This window comes from Melozone crissalis, unplaced genomic scaffold (assembly GCF_028551555.1).
Source record: "Melozone crissalis strain CALT ecotype California unplaced genomic scaffold, PUWL_Pcris_2 ptg000068l_1, whole genome shotgun sequence".
Lineage (NCBI taxonomy): Eukaryota > Metazoa > Chordata > Aves > Passeriformes > Passerellidae > Melozone > Melozone crissalis.
In genome coordinates this window covers 18,840,076-18,859,820 of record NW_026535846.1, presented here as the reverse complement: position 1 = coordinate 18,859,820, position 19,745 = coordinate 18,840,076, and the positions used below count along the sequence as shown (strand labels likewise).

The 19,745-nt window shown below is 48.5% G+C and overlaps 1 protein-coding gene across 1 annotated transcript; it reads left to right on the top strand.

The window, feature by feature from the left end:
* The first annotated feature begins 2,825 nt into the window (after positions 1–2,825).
* On the top strand, positions 2,826–19,408 carry POF1B (POF1B actin binding protein). The gene is made up of 15 exons (XM_054289406.1): positions 2,826–3,152; positions 8,129–8,167; positions 8,552–8,653; positions 10,215–10,379; positions 11,325–11,455; positions 12,359–12,386; positions 13,187–13,261; positions 15,450–15,542; positions 16,210–16,323; positions 16,479–16,631; positions 16,746–16,856; positions 17,472–17,600; positions 17,878–17,951; positions 18,041–18,155; positions 19,192–19,408. Exons 1-15 carry the CDS (start codon positions 2,826–2,828, stop codon positions 19,195–19,197), a joined length of 1,662 nt encoding a protein of 553 aa, XP_054145381.1. The 3' UTR covers positions 19,198–19,408.
* The last annotated feature ends 337 nt before the right edge of the window (positions 19,409–19,745 follow it).

Below are 19,745 nucleotides of genomic sequence, written 5' to 3'. Positions count from 1 at the left end.
CAGATGCTGCCCCACCACCAGCGCAGCCTGAGCCTGAGGGTAACAGGAACAAAGTGGGGGCACGGGGCTGAATGGATTGGGTCATTTGGGATGGAGTGGGGGCACTGGGCTGTGTGGATCAGTCATTTGGGATGCAGTGGGGGCACTGGGCTGTGTGGATGGGGTCGTTTGGGATGGAGTGGGGCACTGGATTGCCTGGATTGGGTCATTTGGGATGGAGTGGGACACTAGGCTGTGGGGATCAGTCATTTGGGATGCAGTGGGGACACTGGACTGAATGGATGGGGTCATTTGGGATGGAGTGGGGCACTGGGCTCTCTGGATGGAGTGAGGGCACTGGGCTGAATGGATCAGTCATTTGGGATGGAGTGGGACACTGGTCTGTGTGGATCAGGTCATTCAGGATGGAGTGGGGGCACTGGGATGTCTGGATGGAGTGTGGGCACTGGGATGTCTGGATCAGGTCATTTGGGATGGAGTGGGGCACTGGGCTCTCTCTGCAGACTGGCATCTTCCACCAAACCTCAGGTGCAGGATGGCTCTGCCTTCAAAGGGAGGATCACACAAACAAAGCCTCTGCTCACCAGCTGGTTCTGACTTCACTTCCAGCTCTAAAGCCTTCCTCCAGCTGAAAGCAGATTTTTATCTGCCTCATCAAGCTGCTTATGGGGTGCTGCTGCCTGCCAGGCTTCGTAACCCTCTGTGCCTCAGTCCTTCAGAGAGCTTCCCAACCCCATAAATAATGTAAGTATAAATGTTGTAAACACTGTTCCTGATCGTGGTGTTCCCAAGGGAGTATTTTTCTATTTTATATCAAAGCAGTTCTGTTCCTTGTAGCCCCAGCTGCCACAGCCAGAATTCCACAGCAGGTAACACCCTGCACAGCACAGTGCAGCACCATCGCAGGGTTGGGATGCACATGGAATTTTGGTCACATTAAAATGCAGAAGCTTTGTTTGAGGCTCTTTTCATTACCTGGTACAGATCACCATGCATGCATTAGGCACTGTTGTTATTTATGACTCCAATAATCCTCACCACATCTGCAGAACCTTCCGGAAGCTGTTCCTATTTCCATTCCAGCAGGATGACTTGGGGCCAGCTTTCTGCTGACCCTGGTAGAAACTCCTTTATTAAGCAGGGCAACGTGCTGCGTGCAGGTAACACTCCTGAGCTGGCAAACCTGCACTGTTTCCACATTTTGTATTACAGCACCTTTTCCCCCAAGGAGTATTGCTGCAGTTTCTGTAGTTTCCGACTGAAGCACAAAAACTTTCTTATGGTCTGTGTAAAACAGAGGTAGTTGTAATCATATTTTACTGCTTTCTAAGAAATGCTCTTTTAAAAATTGTTTGTGAGAAGACACTAACAGCTCTTCCAAGCTCGTGAAGCAAGAATGAGGTTTTATGACAAGATTTTCTTTTCATTTAGTTCCTTTGTAACCTGTGGGATAGAATTTACCTGAAATGCTTTTTATAGACACTCCTATGTAAAACAGGGTGTCTGTTTGGGTTTAATGCCTGGAGGAAAAGAGAAATTTTTATATGTGATGAATGTCTCCAGATGTCACAGTGCCTTAAAATACCAGAGCGTTGTAGGCACTCACCCTAAAATCCTTACCTTTCCAAAAGCCTCTTGAGCAGATTTGGTGAATACTTTTTAATTTTAGAGACAGTTTTCAGTGAGTGGCCAGTGTAGAACAGTCCAGACGGAATTGCTCCATCCCCTCAGAGGTGTTTTGCCCTCACATGGCACTTTAGAAATTAGTTTTTAGTCTTTGTGACTGACTGTATTATATGGCCTTACAGCACAGTAGGCATGTAGGGGAAACGAGCTGACAAAATTAAGAATTTTTGGTTTATCATTAAGAAGAATATTCATTACACAAGATTCTACAATTATGTTATTGCTACATGACCTTGCAGAACAAAGTTATGTTCTCAGTTAGGGCTTGCCTGATGCTGCCAGAGGAATCCAACTCAGAATGTGTTGGATTGAGAAACCAAGTTCACATTCCTCTCTGCAGAGTGAGATTTGAATAAGTAACAAACTCCATCCTTTCTAGGTAAGAGCTGTGAGGTATTCCATACAAAATTATGAGCGCTGGGACAGGACAAGGGGGAATGGCATCCAACTGAGGGTGGGATTAGATGGGATACTGAGGAAAATTCCTCCCTTTGAGGCTGGTGAGGCCCTGGCACAGGTTGCTCAGAGCCACTATGGCTCTTACATCCCTGGAAGTGTCCAAGGCCAGGTTGGACAGGGCTTGGAGCATCCTGGGATAGCGGAAAGTGTCACAGGATGGAACGGGATGGGCCTTAAGGTCCCTTTGAACCCGGACCGCCCAGGGATGCTCAGATCAGCCGGTCACTGAGGCAGCCCCTGCTCTGCGGTGCAGGGATGCAGGCACAGAACCGCTCCTTCCCTGGCGGCTGCTGCTCCAGGCACAGCTCCTGCGAGCCCACCGCGGCTCCTGAAGGTGGGAACGGCTCTGTGCCAACTAAATAACCTCCCGTGAAAAGAATACTTAAGTTCATTTGCGCAGCAGGTAACTATGGCTTCACACTCCCTACACACGTTGCAAAGAGAACAACAGCAAAGAGCTTTAGTGAACAGCGCGGGGTTTGCTTTCCCCAGCGCCGGCTGCTGTTTCGCTGGGTGCCGTACGGGGAGCGGTGGGTGCGGAGCCGTTCCGGGCAGGGCCGGGGCCGATGCCGGGGCGGGGTCGGCCCGGGCTCCCCGCCCGCAGGTGCGGCCCGCCCAAGGCGCGGCCCGCGCAGGTAAAGCCGGAGCGGCCCCGCCGCCGCCGCCGCAGTCCCGCCGCGATGTTCGGGGCGCAGCAGCCGCTGCAGCCGCCCGCGCTGCCCCCGCACCTCCAGCAGCAGCACCAGCACCACTACTACCGGCGGCAGCAGCACTACAGCACCCTGCCCGCCCGCCGGCCCTGCCCCGAGCCGCCGCCCTGCCCCGAGCCCCCGCCGTGCCCGGAGCCGTCGCGGCCGCTGCCCTGCCTGGACCCCGCTCCGCACCCGCAGGACGTGGCCTACGACCGGGTGCGCACCTACGGGCCGGGCTGCCGCCGGCTCAGCACCTCCTGCTCCTCCCGGGCCGCCTCGCCGCTAGACTGCGGCCACGGCTGCGACCCGCCACAGGTACGCGGGCACGGCCCGGCCCGGCTCGGCCCCTCGGGGGCTGCTCCCGGCCCGGATCAGGGGCCGTCGAAGCCGGAGCCCGACCCTGGGAGCTCTGGCGGGGCGGAGGCTCTGAGGGTCGGGACGGGTCCAGCCCCGGCCCCTCCGCGCGTTTCCCCTTGTGGGAAAGCTGTGGGTGCTCCCCGCCGTCCCCAGGCTGTCCCCGGGCAGGGCTGCGGTCCTGGCACCGGCCCCAGGCTGGCCGGGCTGTCCCCGGGCAGGGATGCGGTCCCTGGCACCGGCCCCAGGCGGTGTCACCTTTTCGCACCCTTTAACGCGGCTCTGGCCGGTTGTGGCCCAGCCCAGCCCCGCAGGCGTTGCTCCCTTCCCACGCCGGGATGTCACTGCCTGTCTCTGCTGACTTGGGGCCGCTCATGTAAATAGAACCCGAAACCTGTGTTCTCTCTGAATCGATGGTGCTTAGTAAGGTCCGCCACTGAGGTGTTGGAGTCAGGCTTGGAAAGCCCTGGCAATGCAGTTTAGCAGGTTTGTTGTGTGTGTATCCAAGGCATGGCTTGAAAGTATCGGTGGAATTTAATGTCATTTTAACACGTGCAAAAGGTGTATTAAAACTAGAAACCAATAGCTTTAGAACAGATTTGACTGCAAAACCAGAAAAGAGATAAAAATTTATTCTCAGCCCATTTTTTCCTCATACAGCAGAATGTCATTAACATCTATGGGGTTGCTCTGCTCTACTCAAATAGCAATGTACATTTGTTTCAAGATGAACTCTTACTGAATTTTCTTTCCTGTGTTATATTTACCTGTCAGAAAGAGTCTGGATTAAGACCAATACAAGATCTGCATTCCTTTCAAAGCAGTATTTGCATAGTTTGAAGGCTGCCTTCCTCTCCAAGATGGTTTATGTAAATCTTGGGAAGTGAGCGAGCAGCTGTGATAATAGAAGGACAAGAGGAAACAGCCTCAAGTTGTGCTAGCAGAGGTTCAGGTTGGATATTAGGAAAAAATTCTTCATGGAATAAATGGTTAAGCATGGGAACACACTGCCCAGGGAATTGGTGGATTCACCATCCCTGGAAGTGTTCAAAAGTGTGTGTGGCACTTGAGGACATGGTCGAGTGGTGGCCTTGGCCGTGCTGGGGAATGGTTGGACTCCATGATCTTGGTGAGTTTTTCCTGAACAAATCTGTGATCTAAGGGCTTTGTAGGAGGTGGTAATGGCAGAGCCATTCCCTCTGTATCCAGTTTGTTAATCCTCTTTTGCAAGATGTGGGGCAGGAGTGTAAACACAGGTCTCTCACCTCCCAGATAAGTGATCTGCTCAGCTAGGCTGGATGATAGTCTGAATTGCAGTTAATTAATTAAATATTCATTGGCATAAACACTGCAGTCCCAAGCTTCCTCAGCCTGGATAAGTACGTGAACAAGGATTACAGACTCAAATGCTGTCGCTGCTCTGTGGAGGATGTTTAATTTCCAACATCTGTCGTAGTCACCGAATCCATTATGTCCTGCTGATGAAAACGAATTTCTTGCTGAAGTGTTTTGCTGGACGAGACTTTAAAGCCAAGAGGGTGTAGCTCAGTCAGGCTTTGTGTGGGTTGCAGTTTCAGTGGTGGAGAAGGAAGGCGCCTAATACAGATTATTAGGAAGTTATTAAGGCAGAAAACAGTAACAAACAGGGAAGTCAGCTGGGAGGAGGCAGAAGTGGCACACTTGGTGCTCAATGGGAGTTGCCCCAGAGAAGCCCTGGGAGGGGTGCACGACATTCCCCAGGAGTGGATCAGCTGCCCTTTGAGCCCATTGTGTGGGGTCTCATAAAGTGAATAATGGACTGATAGCAAGCTCCCATCGGTGTTTGGTGTACAGGAGGGTTTGGGGTTGGGGGCAGCCCAGAGCTGCAGTTTCAGCTCTGGGCTGCTGCTAAAGCAAAGGGCTGGCTTTGAGCAATATTTAATTTGCTTCTGCAGAGCTTGTGTGGATTAACAATAACAGACATGTACATCCCTGTTGACACAGTGCTAGTCTTCAGTGATGTGGCTGGGTGTGCTCTTGTGTTTATGTACACTTCTAGTAGGCTGGAGAGAGGGAGAATTTGAAATTGCTGTGGGCACAGAGCACATGTGCTGGTACTTTTTGTGGTTCAGGATTCAGGGGTTTTCTACTTTTGTGGTTTGTTTTATCCGTGGAGAAATTCACAGCAAATTTTGCTTTGCTTGATCTGAATGAGAATTGTTTGGAATAAATTGCCTTCCAGTGTGGCTTATGTGTATGAATCCCTTCTCCATGGTCATGAAAAGATAATTCATAAAGTGGCATGTATGAAATGTTTGTAGAGGGCAAAACCCTGGCAGGTTTTGTAGAGGTTCTCTGTCCATGTAAGATGTTTTGGGAGTCAGGTGTTTGTGTGGCTGGGCTCAGTTCTGTGACGTGCAAAGGGCTCCCATGAAAATGGTGTAATATTAACCAGCTTTAGGGCTGGTCTGTGGTGTAACAGCCTCAAACTCAGCCTGCCATTTCCCCATTTCACCTGCCAGCTGGAACTCATAAATCATGAGCAGATGACTGGATTGCTTGTCATTAGCAAGACAATGTGTTGTGGATAAAGGCCTTTGACATAGATTCAATTCTCACTTTCATCTCTGGGTTGGCTGAAGCCAAGGGTAACCTGTTGAAATTTAAAAAAAAAAGGGACATTTGATTGCTTCTACATAAAATTGGCACACTAAAGATAAATCTATCAAATGCTTATTCTAAAATTAAAAAAATCTTGTTTAGAAGTCTTAAAGACTATCAAAAATATTCATGCAAGTTTTAGTGTTACCTTTTAAAATTCTCCTTATAAGCCCCATGCAGGGGGCTGGAATGGGAAGAACTTTAAAGTCCCTTCCAACCCAAACCAATCTGTGATTCTGTAAAACAGACCCAGACTGACTGCTCAGGCTGTCATGAATTCCAAACCCACACCAGCACTGGGCTTTCCCTTTGGAATCCCACCTTCCCTTCCTTGTCCCAGACAGAAAATGCTGCATCTCCAGACACTGCATCTTCTGACTGCTTGGAGAGAATAACCTGAGCTGTGCCCCTTGGGAATGCTGGAAAACAGGAACAGCCCGAGATCCTTTCCACGTTCCCCCTGCTGGGGACAGCTCCCGAGGTGCTGGAGGTGGCAGCTGCTTGTGCAGAGCCCCGAGCTGTGTGTGGGCAATCCAGGCTGGCACAGACGCAGCGTTTCTGCCTCTTGGTCCCCTCCCAGCCTGTGCCAGTCCAGCCTGCTTGGCTGGAATGGGAGAAAGGGCAGGCAAATCCCTGTTTGTAAAGCAGTTCTTTGAAAATGAAAGAGTTTGGGTATCTCAAAAATAAGCATAATTTTATCCAGGCAAAACATTCTTAGGTTCTGTATAATATTGCATGTACGATGAGAATATTATAAAGGTCTGTTTCAACTTAAAATGCTCGAGACTCCTCTGCTGTGGGTTTATTTCTCTGAGACACCTTGGATGTGTTATCCTCTCTAGACTTTGAGTTAACCCTGGCACATTTGTCCAGCCTTTCAGCAGATTCCAGGGCTGTTGTTCAGTGTCACACAATGGCCATGTGCTGTCCCTGTGCTGTCCCAGTCCCTGCTGTCCCAGGGCTCTCTGGGGTCACAGCTCCGTGTGCTGCTCAGGGACACTGAGCTCAGGCTGTGCAGGCTCTGAGACCTGGCTGAAGAAGAGACCAGTGGCCATTCCTATGCTGAGTATTTCACATTTTGGTTCCAGTTGTGCAGTGCTGGTGGTGCAGGATTGGGCTGCATGTTCCACCTGTCTGTGCTGCGTCCCCAGATTCCTGCTGGCAGCAGCACTGAGCAGCTCCCCAACTTTCTGCAGCAGTTTTAATTTTGAAATTTCTGAATTACTCTCATTGCTGCAAAAACAGTTTCTTTTCTACTTTTGTTTCTCTTTCCTGGTGCTGTTATGATTCACTCTTGGGAGGTTTGGAAAACTGCTCCAGGCTTGCTAAACTTATGCAACAGTTGATAGGAGACCTGACCTACTTCAGAGCTGCCCTCACCTGCCTGAGAATGTGGCTGAGACTGAGCTACAGCAACATAAACTTCCCCCTGGCTTTGGGGAAGAAATGATTCATTATGAAAATTGGAGGTCTGTGCTGTGAGGGAGGATAAACAGCGTGCTGCAAACTGACAAATTGCCCAGTCCTTAGACTGGGTTCAGTGGGAACTCTGCTTGTTTGGGTAAAGACCTGGATGTGAAAGGTTGCAGCAATGTGTGATTTGTTAGAACTGGTGGAGGACTGTGCCTGCCATTGCTTCTAGACAGTGCTGGGGCAAAACCTGAAGAAATCTATTTGAAAACAAAGCTGTTGCCAGGGTCAGATTCTTGTAATTTAAAGAGGCACATCTCATTTTTCATTGCAGATGTGGGCACCATTCCCATAGGTGGCAGCTGTGGAGCTGTGTGCACTGGATGTTACCCAGGGGTTGTTGGGCAGCTCCTCTGCCTATTCATTTCTGAGTTTAAGCAGAATCCAAATTTTCATGCCTTGGTGAAACAAAAAGAGTATGATGCCTCTCCATCTACACCAGCTGAGTTTGATGTGTAACATGAAAAAAAAATAAAAGAGATGGACTGGAACAGGGACATGGGATCCAGGAAGGCTCATCCAGCTTTGATTTGTAGCCTGTTCTGCTGCACTTACAGAAAACATGGACTAATTCCCTCAGACCTGCAAAGAGAGACACCCTGCTCTTAAAATGCAGTGAAGGATTGCTCTATGTGCAGCAAGAGCTGTGCTGCAGATGGACCAGTTCCTTTGGGGTGGGAAGGCCCTGGGTTTAAAACATCTCCAGGTGGTTGTGGCCAGTGGATCCCAAAGTATTCACAGCCAGTGTCCATAATCTGATTCCCCTGGCAGAAGGGGTGTTGGAGGTTGAGCTGCAGTAATCCTGAAGGTTTTCTCCTCCCTTGCAGGGCACCATCCGCAGGATCATTATCGAGAACCCGGACCAGGTAGGGAAACTGGGCTGGGCTTCCCTCAGCTCCTCCACAGGGGATGGGAAACACTCTGAGAGCACACAGCTCACACCTCTGAGGGTGGGAGGTGGAATTGTGAGGGGTTGGAAACACTGCAGAATGGCCACTCAGGCTCCCACCTCTCAGCAGTTCAGTCTTTATTAATATTGATTAATTACTAATTGTTTCTACTGTATTTATTTCACACAGTCCCTATGCAAGCACAGCCACTTTGTTTCCCAGTGGACACACACTCACATGTTCACATCCTAAAGGACATCTCTCATATCTCTAAATTATCTATTTTTACTCAAAATTACACTAATCCTGAGTTTGCTGTTTGACAGGATTTATGGATATTTTTATTTTTGTGTTTTACAGGAGCCGTTATCCCCTTTTCTTAGAGGGGCCAGTTTCTCTCCTGGAAATAATGTCATCTATGAAAAAACAATAAGAAAATATGAGCTATTAAATCCCCTCCAAGTAAGTTGGCTGTTTATATTATCTATTGCAAGAATAAAATTGAGTTGGTAGCAGGAAATTGATGTTTCTGGGTTGGGTTGGTTCTGGGTTTTTTTCTGATTTTTGTTAGGAGTAGCTTGCAACCTGAGAACTGCCTTGTTGTGATCTAGGATACATTCTCAAAGTAAATGAAGCAATATTTAAGGAGAGCAGGAAGTGGAATATTTGCCATATTTTCCCCTAAGAATTTATTATTAATTAACACTAAAAACTGCTGTTGTATCTCTAATATTGTCAGTCTATATCTGAACAGTAGCTGTGAATTAGTTTCTCAGAATAGCTTTATAACAGAACAACCAAGATATTTAGAAAAAAAAATTAAAACCACAATTTTTTATTTTACTAACTCTTGAAAAAATATATGTGGCAAACCTGTCTGAAATTTCATCTCACAATTGGTGTTTTGTCAATTGCAAAAATATTGTTCCATTTTATTGCTCTGAAACATTCCCAACAGGAAAAAAATTTGAAATTTATCATATCTCAGAGTAATTTACCTGAGGTTTTTTTTTTAAATTTTGTTTTTTCCTGCCTCTCTGGATTTTAGACAGCTGAGTTCTGTGATATCCAGGCTCTGAGGTGGGAAAGATAAAAAACTGCAATTACAAATAACAGTTTCTTTCTTTCTGCAGATGATATGCAAAGAAAATAATAAAAAATTGTGGAGTTTAGCACTAGAAATCATAGTTTTATTTCTGGTTTTTGTTACCTGGGCTATGTTTGGATTTAGGTAAAATCAGGAGCATAGTTCTAAAGGAAATTTTCATGTGTAGTGGGACATCCACCTTGGGAAAAGTTTTTTGCCTGTGCTTCTCACTGGCAGCTACTGAAATTGGAAGGAAAATGGGTGAATTACAACCCTGTTAGGTATAAAAGCAATTTAGTTTGGATTATTAAAACATCCGAAGCCACCACCAGCACTGCCAGTCACAGGAACATTTCATTCACTGTTGAGGTTGATGTCCCACTCCATGCAGTGCCCAGCAGTGACAGCTCCTTTCTGCCCCAGCAGGGGCATTTCCATCCATGCAGGGTGCCCAGCATTAACCCTTTCTGCCCCAGCAGGGGCATTTCCATCCATGCAGTGCCCAGCAGTGACAGCTCCTTTCTGCCCCAGCAGGGGCATTTCCATCCATGCAGTGCCCAGCATTAACCCTTTCTGCCCCAACAGGGGCATTTCCATCCATGCAGGGTGCCCAGCATTAACCCTTTCTGCCCCAGCAGAGGCATTTCCCATCCATGCAGGGTGCCCAGCATTAACCCTTTCTGCCCCAGCAGAGGCATTTCCATCCATGCAGGGTGCCCAGCATTAACCCTTTCTGCCCCAGCAGGGGCATTTCCATCCATGCAGGGTGCCCAGCATTAACCCTTTCTGCCCCAGCAGGGGCATTTCCATCCATGCAGTGCCCAGCATTAACCCTTTCTGCCCCAGCAGAGGCATTTCCATCCATGCAGTGCCCAGCATTAACCCCTTCTCCCCCAGCAGAGGCCTTTCCCAGCACTGACAGGTCCTCTCGTGCAGGAGCGGCAGTTCCCGGTGTGCCCGCCGGAGCCGTGCCCGCCGCCCCCGGTGACACAGCAGTGCCAGCAGACACAGACGGACAGTCCCTGCGAGCTGTGCCCGGGCCCGGGCAGTGACGAGTGCCGGGGACACCCCGTGAGGAGGGGCACGGCCGCCCCAGAGCTGGTGAGGGCTCCTGGTTTGCTCTGTGCTCGGTTCGCTCTTAGGCAGGGACAGAAGCCCGGGAGTGAGCGGGTTTGTGGCTCTGCAGCCTCCAGAGCTTTGTGGGGGACTCTCAGCACCATGTCCCTGTCACTGAGCAGGGTCTGTGTGTCTGTCTGGGACCATCCAAGGCTTTCTCACCTGCTGTTGGGGGGAAGGGCTGTTTGAGAGGAGTATTTCTGGTTGTCACAGACCTGTGCTCAGGTGTGCACTGACTGAGGTGAGCCTGTGGTGTTTAGCTGGGCTCAGTCTCATGGGGATGTTTGGTTTTGCTTTTCTTTACCCATCAATTCAGTCAGGGTTCAGTCTGTACACAAAGACTGAGGGATGCACAGCCTCTGCTTTGGGAGGGAACACACATTGCTTTAGAACCTGGGCAAACATCAGCTCAGGGTTCCTTTCCTCCTATGCTGATCAGTCAGGGCTTCAAATGTATTTCAATTTGATGCAAAAGTTGTTGACACAAATTCAGTGGAATCACTGATGCTTCCTGGTGTACCTGCAGCCTGTTGGTGCAGCTGGGGAGGGAGTGCAGCAGGTCCCTCCTGTGCACCCAGTTGGGGTTTGGGTGACAAACACAAACACCCTGGGGACCTTGGTGTCAGACCTGTGCAGAACCTTCCAGAGCTGGACACTCCCATCAACCAGCTCAGGACACTCAGCTTGGGCTGAGGACACTGCTGTGGAAGCAGGACTTTGCTGGGTGTTGTTGTTCTAAAGGAAGTCATTCCTCTCTGTGCAGTTTACTGAAAACCAGCAGACATGGAAGACTCACTACCAAGAAAAGTGTAAATAAATTGAAAATTGCTAAGAGCAGCCAGACCCAAATCCTGCCTGTAGCATTTTCATGTTCAGCTTTATCCAAAGAAGGGATCCATCCTGTCCTGATGCCCTGCCTGTCTCTCCCAGGTGAGCTGCCCCCAGGACAGCCCCGAGCAGCTGGACTGTCGCTTCTTTGGGGAGCTGCTGGCCGAGCTGCACCGCAAGAGCAACGACCTGTACAGCTGCCTGCTGCAGCACGTGGAGAAGATTGGGACAAGGTATTGCCACTGTCATTCCTGTGTCCCAGACATCCAGTTGTTTGTGAATTGGTTGTGCTCTTTGTTTCTTCCTGACAGCTGGAATTGACCTGATGTTTTACACATTCATCTGATTTGCAAGTAACTGAGGGCATAGAAATGCTGTAAGCCAAGGAAATTTATTGAATGTGATGCTTAAGAATTGTGTCTCCCATACATGTTTGTACATTGAGCAAACAAGAACTTACAGCACACCCTGACATACATTTCATGACACAATTCTATTGCTGTGTCCTGAACAACCCAAATTCCCTCAGTCCTGTTGTGATGTTGTGTCATGGATCAAGGCCAGCCACCACCAGACACAAAGCTCAGTCTCTACATCCAAATGAATATAAAACACATTTTCTGCAGAGCCCTGCAGACCATCTGTGGCAAGAAATGAGAGTCACAGCAGGCAGTAGTGCCCTGCACAACCTTCCCCCCTTCCCTCCCCTCCCATCACCCTCATTCTTCCCCCTCACTCCCAATCTTATCTGGTGCCTTCCAAGGTCACTGAATAAGGAAAGTGGTCCTGTAGCAGGGCAAAAAGGGAATTTAACCATCACAGAAACCCTGAGTCAACACCTAGAGCAGGGCAGGGAATTGCAGCAGAGTTGTGGGCAAACCATTACCCAGGCAATTAAGTGAGTAATTGGCTTTACTGCCCATAATTGGGATAACTGCCCAAAGGAGTGGGGATAGTCAGCCTGTGTTTGCTGTGCTGCTGTAGGACTCCGGTCTCCCCAGGAATTCCTCTGCTGAAGGTAATGACTCTTCAGCTGAGAGAGACCCTTCCTTGCTCTGTATTGTTCAGATAATCTTTTAGTGGTGAATGTGGGCCTGAATCCTGGAAGTTCACAAGCAGCTTTTTGTGTTTTACAGGAACCACGACATCGAATTCACGTGCCAGGTAAGGCCCAGGCTGTCCCTGCCACCACTGGGGAGGGCTCAAGCAAACAAAGCCAAAGCAGCTGAAATGAAGGAGCCTGGTCTCTGTTAATGCTTCCTGCTTGGTAAAAACATTCAGAGCCTGAAAACCACTGCCAGGCAGGTATTTGCAAATGTGATAATACTGAAAGGAAATTTCAAGAATTTGCATTATTCCAGTATGAGAGTTAAAATTTGGAAGTCTCTCCTGCTGTTCCAATAATGCTTTCACTGGAAAATGACTTGCACAGGTACCTGCATTTTTACAATGTGTTTTTTGCAAAGGCTCTTTCACTCCCTGGCCAGTGAAGCTGCTGCTGAGCAGCAGGAGCTGCACCTTTGAAGGCATTCAGTGTGAATGGGGCAGAAATACCTGTCCAGGGTTCACTTCCAGTGAATCCAGGCAGCATCTCCTGGTGGTCAGCTGGCGTTTATTGGCAGCCCATTCAGAGGTTTTGGCCCACCATAAACTGCTGGGAGTTGTTGTAGAATCAGCTGTTAATTCCTGAGAGAGGATTGGTTTAAAAACTGCTTTTAAAGGTTGAATTTAAGCATTTGAATACATGCTTGATGTATCACTTTATCTCACTTTGTACATGCCCCACATATAAAAGACTTTGGAAGCTTTCTGGATAGACTTTGATCTATTTTTGTTCTTATTTGCCTTGTACTAAAGATGTTTTTCATAGCAGAGCTGTGTAATTAATGAAGAAACCACATTACTAATCTACCAGGCAAAATTCTTAATCAAGATGTCTCCCCTTTCCTCCCTTCTTTGCTTAGACTGAAGATATTGAAGAATTAATTCCCAAAGGACTGTCTGAGGCAACAAAGCAGCAGATTCGTTATCTCCTGCAGGTATGGCAGCTTGGCAGCCTGTAGGAGCTGGGACTAGGAGCTGGCTCACACTCTGGAGGGACTCTGTACATATCACCCTTCACTCTGCATTCCCTCATCCCATTGTTTCTGGAGTGAGGGGGTGGAATGGTGGCTTTAAAGGAAATGTCACATGGACCCACAGTTCACTTCTGTATTTTAAACTGAGCTCTGCTGGGGCTTTCCTGCAGTTTCACTGAAACTGTCTTGGCTTTTGACCACTGACAGGAGAACAGGGACCTTTCATCTTTGTGTGTTGTGTGTTAAGGCTTTAAAAGCCAAACACAAACAGGAGGTGCTAAAAGCCCAGCAGCAGAGCCTGAATCCCACCTGCTCCCAGCCCAACCCCCTGGCTGGGCACGGAGCAGGCAGGGAGCTGAAGAACCAGCCCAGGAGGACAAAACCCTTTACTCCTGAACCAGAGCAGGAATGGTTCTGTTTGCTGCTGGATGCCAAAAGCACACTCAGCACTCAGAGCTGCCTTTGCCAGGCAGGTGTGTCAGAGCAGGATCCAGGGCAGCCTCAGCAGGAGTGTCCTGATCTGGGCTCCCTCAGGTAGGGGAAGGGTGATCCTACCTGGGAGCTGCTCCTTGGAATCACTTCCTGGTAAAAAAAATCCATTGAAATGAGGTTGAGAAGGATCAGCCTGCTCTGAGTTCACAGCTGCCCTGCCCTGACCTCCCCATCCCTTCCAGCTGGAATTGTTCTGTGCTTCTCTTACAAGGAAGAGGGACATCAACCCCATGGACATCCCAGCCAGCATGAGGACATTCCATGGCCTCACAGGGGCACACTGTCCTGGGAGGCTGGTTCAGCGCCAGGTGAAAAGCTGGAACAGGCATTTCCTGTTGTCTTTATGTCCAGCTGGTTTTACATCCCCACAGCTGTGATTATAAAATGCAGCCAGAATGGCTTTTGGGGAACCAGGTGTTGTCAGGATCCATCCGGGGTGCTCTCAGACCCCTTGGCCACCAGGACAGAGCAGGGAGGAAGGGTTTGCACAGCCCAGGATCCCGAGCTGGGAATGCCCAGAGGCTCCTCTAAGGACACAGAGAACTCCACTGGAGAAGCACAAGGCACCTCTTGGATTTAGGAACTTCCAGCACTAAGCAATTGCTGAGTGGGGTTTTACTTATATTTTTTTAGTTTAAATTTCACCATTTGACTCAATTCCTTCTTTTAAACTTAATCTGTAGTATCTTACACAATAAAACCAACAGAACCATAAGGCAAAAGTGAAATTCCACTTTAATCACAAACAGAAAGGTGAGTTACACTAGGAATGAAGTCTCAGCACCAATGGGGATAAAAAACTGGGCAGGGGCCAATCCCCATATGGACAGAGAGCATGAGAGCTCCAAGTTAAGGGAACACACAGGAGGGTTTCACTTTTGTCTGGACAGGTAAAAACCACAGCTTTTGCACAGAATATTCAGCCCTTCCAGGAGCATTACAGCTTGAGGAGTTGTTTTGTGTGTCCTTTCAAAATCTATTTTTCTTCTTTTAAATAATATACATGTATCATGAAATGCAACAATTTATATTTTCACCTGAATCAATACACAGCTATTAAAGGCATTAAAATTAACATTCCAAAGGAGAAGCGTGTTGGGCTGTGGTCACTTATGGTTTTCTCTTTCATCCAGGTACTCCTTTCATCTTTGGGATCTTTTTCCTTTTAAAGGGAGGAGTTGGCTGTATGAGCTTTTTAATTTAAATTTTTAAAAATGTTAATTAAATTCCTTCATCCTTGAGCCCAAAGCTTTGCCAGATCTCAAATATGACTCATTCCTCTGTGCCTTTTCAGGCAGGGCAGTAATTTTTAAAAATCAGTGTGAGCACAAAGCTTTTAAAGTTCAAATAATAATTGTATAATATTAACACATTTATTTTTCCCTTTATTGGTGTACAAAGGCAGTTCCTTACCCTGTTCCTTCCATTTTAACAACGTTGTCCTGCATTACAAGGCAGAAATTGAACACTGGCATTTGCAGAACAAAGAGCAAGGAAAATGTTTCCTGTAGAAACTGTGGGCACTTCAAAGGATGTGCAATGGTTTCAGAAGCTACTGTCAGCTGTAAAGCAGTTTCTGTTCTACCTCTTGTCAGGCATATTGTAAACAAAGCTACCTAATTAATCTCAATTATCCTTTTCATTTCTCCCCTCCCAGATGAGAGCGACATCGGACAAATCCCTGAGACTTGTGCTTTCCACCTTCAAGAACCTGCGGGAGGAGCTCTGCCATCTGCAGGATGACCTGGGGGTGAGTCCTGCTCCTCATCCTCCTCATCCTCCTCATCCAGCTGGCAGCAGGAGCCCAGGGCTGGCACTGCAGGCTGTGCCTGTGCTGGGGGCAGTGGCTGCTCTGGCAGTGCCTCAGGGGGCTGGATGGACAGGGGTGGCTTTGGCAGCTGCACAGGTTCTCTGGGCTGGATGGACAGGGGTGGCTTTGGCAGCTGCACAGGTTCTCTGGCCTTCAGCCATCCCAGCCCTGTGGCTGTAGGCAGCAGCCAATTCCTGCTGGGGAAGCAGCAATGTTTCCCACACCAGCCCAAGTGCTCAGCACTGCTGGGAATGTCACAGCATTGTCCTGGAAAATGCAAAGTTGAGGGAGAAGAGTTTGAACTTGAACACAGAACAAGGAGTTGGTGCAGTGGGCTTAGTTTTGGGATGGTTTTTGTTTGTTTGGGGTTTTTTGTTTCTGAGGCAGACTGGAAGGGCAGTGTCCTGGATGCCAGTGCTCACCACCCAGCACAAAGCCACAGGCGCTACAGCGTGTGCTATGTACCTAAACCCCAAACTTTCAAGGAAGTTGAGCGTTCTCTCAGTTCTAAAACATCCCTTTGTTAACGACTGTGTTGCACTTTATGGGAAGACTTGACTGAAAAATTGCAGCTTTTGACTGTAAACTTTTGACTTTTGTCCTGCAGAAGCTGGAAACTGACAATATCTTGCTGAAGAAGGATTTGGCTTTTAAGGATTCCCAAGTGAAAGAATATGAAACAATGCTGGCTTCTCTGAGGGAGAACAACCGTCAGCAGCAGGTACATCAAGAAACATTTCCAGTGTCATTCCAGGCAGCCAAAACGGGGGCAATTTGCTGACTTCTGGTTACTCTGAGGAACTGCTGCCTGCTGTGTGTGTGATGCTGTTCCTCCCCTGAGGAATTCCAGGTGCTCATTCCCCCTGTGCTTTGCAGCAAGGGCTCAGGGACAGCACTGCCAAGTGCCGCTCGCTGGAGGAGCAGCTCCTGTCCCTGCGGCTCAGCGAGGGCGACAAGGACTGCCAGCTGAAGGAGCTGGAGTACAGCAAGAGGGCCCTGGAGCAGGAGATCCAGAGCCTCAAGCTGCAGGTGAGGGCTCACCTGGCTGGGTGCAGGAGCTGAGTGCCAGACTCAGAGGGATCAGTGTAGGGAAACTAACAATGAAAGCATTTTTTGTAAAATAAAATTGGGTTCTTTGTGCAGAGCTGCTCCAGCCCGACCCTGCAGACCACGACAGATGAGCTCTCCAGCCGCTACGTGGAGATGATCAACAACCTCAGGGAGGACAAGGACAGGGAGATCCGCAGCCTCAGGGTGAGGGGCTCTGCTGGTGTGTGCAGGGACAGCTGCTCCTGCACTTGGAGCAGCAGAGATCTTCCACAGGCACTTTTTGGGTGTCTTCTGGCTGTGCAGTTACTTTACTCACAGACACTGGTGATGGTTTAGCACCTTTATAGTAGAACATAAAACCGTGATTTCAAAAAAACCCAACTGTTCTTTACATGAAAAAATTACGGATCAACCTGGTTAGTGGGCTGTGCTAGAGAGATATTTTGTGTGTCCTGATAACATAAGAAATTAGTCAAAATATGCTTAATAGGAAACAAAAAATTAATCCCAGTCACTGCTGTATGTAGGAAATCTCTCTCATGGAAATCAATGGTAAAAATCTCCAGCTCTGAATGCCAATTCAACTGGTTCAGTGTTGGTTTAGCTTGAGAATTGTAAAATCATTAATTTAATACTGGGTAGAATTCAGTCCAGTTAGCACTTTCTGAATTTACTGTGTGGCTCAACTTCCTGACCTGAAAATCCCTGGGCCTCACTGTTGGTGGTGTTAATGAAATGCCACCCCCAGAGCCTTGGGTGGGTGCTGAGGGGCCCTGCCCAGAGCCCCCCACACCTGAGAGCTGCTGCCTTGTTCTGCAGTCCCAGCTGTGCCAGGTCCAGCAGGACATAACCAGGAGAGAGGGGAGCAACAGCGACTTGCAAATGAGGCTGCACGAACTGACATCGCTGCTGGAGGACAAAGAGGCTTTTATTAAACAACAGCAAGAGGTAAACTGATACAAGTTATTCCTCTGAGGGTTTTTGTGTTTAAGCCTCCATGTACTGTGTAGGTGGAACCTTACCAGGAAGTCCCTTGTCCTCTCCTGGCTCAGGAAAGGGGGTCAGGATTTGTTCTACCTGAATGCTGTTTTCTCTGCCAGCCTTCTGGAAGGGCAGATTTTCAGACTGTTGAGACAAATTTCTGCAAATATTTTGTTGTGGCTTTAGTGAACTGATACTTCAGAAAACATGACTTGACATCAGTGTTTGCTTTTGGTTTTGTCAGGAGCTCTTCAGACTGAAGCATGACAAGTTTTCGGGCAGTCAGTCCCCTGGGGTGACAGCCATCATCACCAAAAAGTAACGTGTTATTCACCTTTTTTAGAAACACATCCTTTGGGCTTTCCTTTGTTTAGACCCTCTTAAGCAACTTTTTCAACTCTCTGCAGGTACAGGAACCAGTATCCTATTCTGGGTCTCCTGTCTGATGACTACAAGGTCACATCACCTGTCAATAAATCACAAACGATTGTAATTGAGAGGACTGGAGAGATCTGGAAACATGTAAGTTACCTGGAGATGGACTGTTCCCTCTGCAATCCCTAAGTGTTCAATTTAACTTCAAAGCAAATATTCCCCAAACTGAGAGCTCAGCGATGCCCTCGTGGTAATTTAACTGCAAAAAGCAAAGTGACTGCAGCCAGGGAACTGTCCTGGCTCTTGGAGCAGGCAGTAATTGGTGGGTGTGGTACAAATAAAACCTTTTGTTGTTTTCTCTGGCACGTAATTACCGTGAACAAAAGCATCAGCGCTGCTCTAACAGCGGCCCCGGGGTGTTGCTGTACCGGGCAGGTAGGCAGGGGCTGTGTCCTGCTGTGCTCTCGGTGAGCAGGGATCTGGGAGGAATGTGCTCCTCTGCGTTAGGAACATTAATGACTCCAAGCCATTACTAAAACACACAAAGCACCCCATCCCTGAAACTCACCCTGAGCCAGGGCAGTGACAAACCCAGGAATGCAGAAGAGTGGTGACATTTTAAGGAGTGATTCAGAATAAAAATAGAAAACAGGGCTGCAGAAGCTATTTCTGTTCCAGGCAGGGCTCGTGGTGCCAAGTCTGGCTACAAGGTAAAGGCTGGAGAAATGGCAGGGTGGCCAAGCTGGGGTGGTGGTGGCTGCAGGCACAAGGTCACAGCAGCACCTGGACACAACCACGGGGGGGACACAGCCAGGGGACAGCTCTGGGACAGCCTGAGCAGATGCAGGTAACACACCTGGCCTGTCCCTCAAGGGGACCTTGCCTGCAGCAGGATTAAAAAAGCAAAAGGCTCAGGGCACTGGCAAAGAGCAGAGTTTTATTACTGATCCCTAAACCTCACCCAGGTGCATTGCAACCTAGTGAAATGTCAAGCAAGGAAACAGCAACAGAGAAATAAAAAAAGGAAGTGTTTGGTACAGAGGAAAGGCTCACAGGTCCCCTTGGACACTGTACAAGAGAAAACAAGTAGGTAATTAAATGAGATGCTTTATGGGAGATAGTTCTGTTTCATAACAGAAACAGGTTTGTGTATTTCTTCTAACAAGCTGCTTGTTTCTTTTAGGAATGAGAGAAACCTCTGAGCCCTCAGAGCTGCTCCAAGGAGTTCACAAACCACTAAAACTGCTTTACTTTCTGCTCTTCTGCATCCAAGAAAAGGTTCAGTCTGATAGTGAGGAAGGCTGGGAAAACATTAAGGACTCACTTTTTCCTCGGAGGAGTGGGATGCTTGGGATCCCTGTGTGGACTTCAGCTGTTCTTGACTAGCTCCTGTTCTTCAGGCAGCCCTCAGGCAACCTAGGAGACAAAAGGAAGACACCTGAAACCTTTTCCTCTTGGTCCTTGTAGCCATGTTCTGTCTCTTCATGCTGAGAGTGGGAATGACCCCGATGTCAGCCCCACCCCTCCCACAGCTGCTTTCAGTGCAGAGTCACAGGCTGCACGGGAACTTCACAAATACCTCACTGGGAACTGCTCCTCTCCCTACACCTGCCTCTGTCTGGGAAGCTCGGACACAAAGGACAAAACTTCATCAAACCCAGCTTCTGACCTGGCAAATGCCAGCAGGACCCAGTTCAGTGAAGGGCTGGGACAAGGTTTATTTTAGAGAATGCTTCT

What these genes read in the sequence shown, in the direction of transcription:
- POF1B (XM_054289406.1), top strand. Translation starts at nt 2,826, where the DNA reads ATGTTCGGGGCGCAGCAGCCGCTGCAGCCGCCCGCGCTGCCCCCGCAC. An exon ending in AGCTATTAAATCCCCTCCAA is followed by an intron (nt 8,654 to 10,214) that starts GTAAGTTGGCTG and finishes CCTCTCGTGCAG; the next exon opens with GAGCGGCAGTTCCCGGTGTG. An exon ending in ATCTGCAGGATGACCTGGGG is followed by an intron (nt 15,543 to 16,209) that starts GTGAGTCCTGCT and finishes TTTGTCCTGCAG; the next exon opens with AAGCTGGAAACTGACAATAT.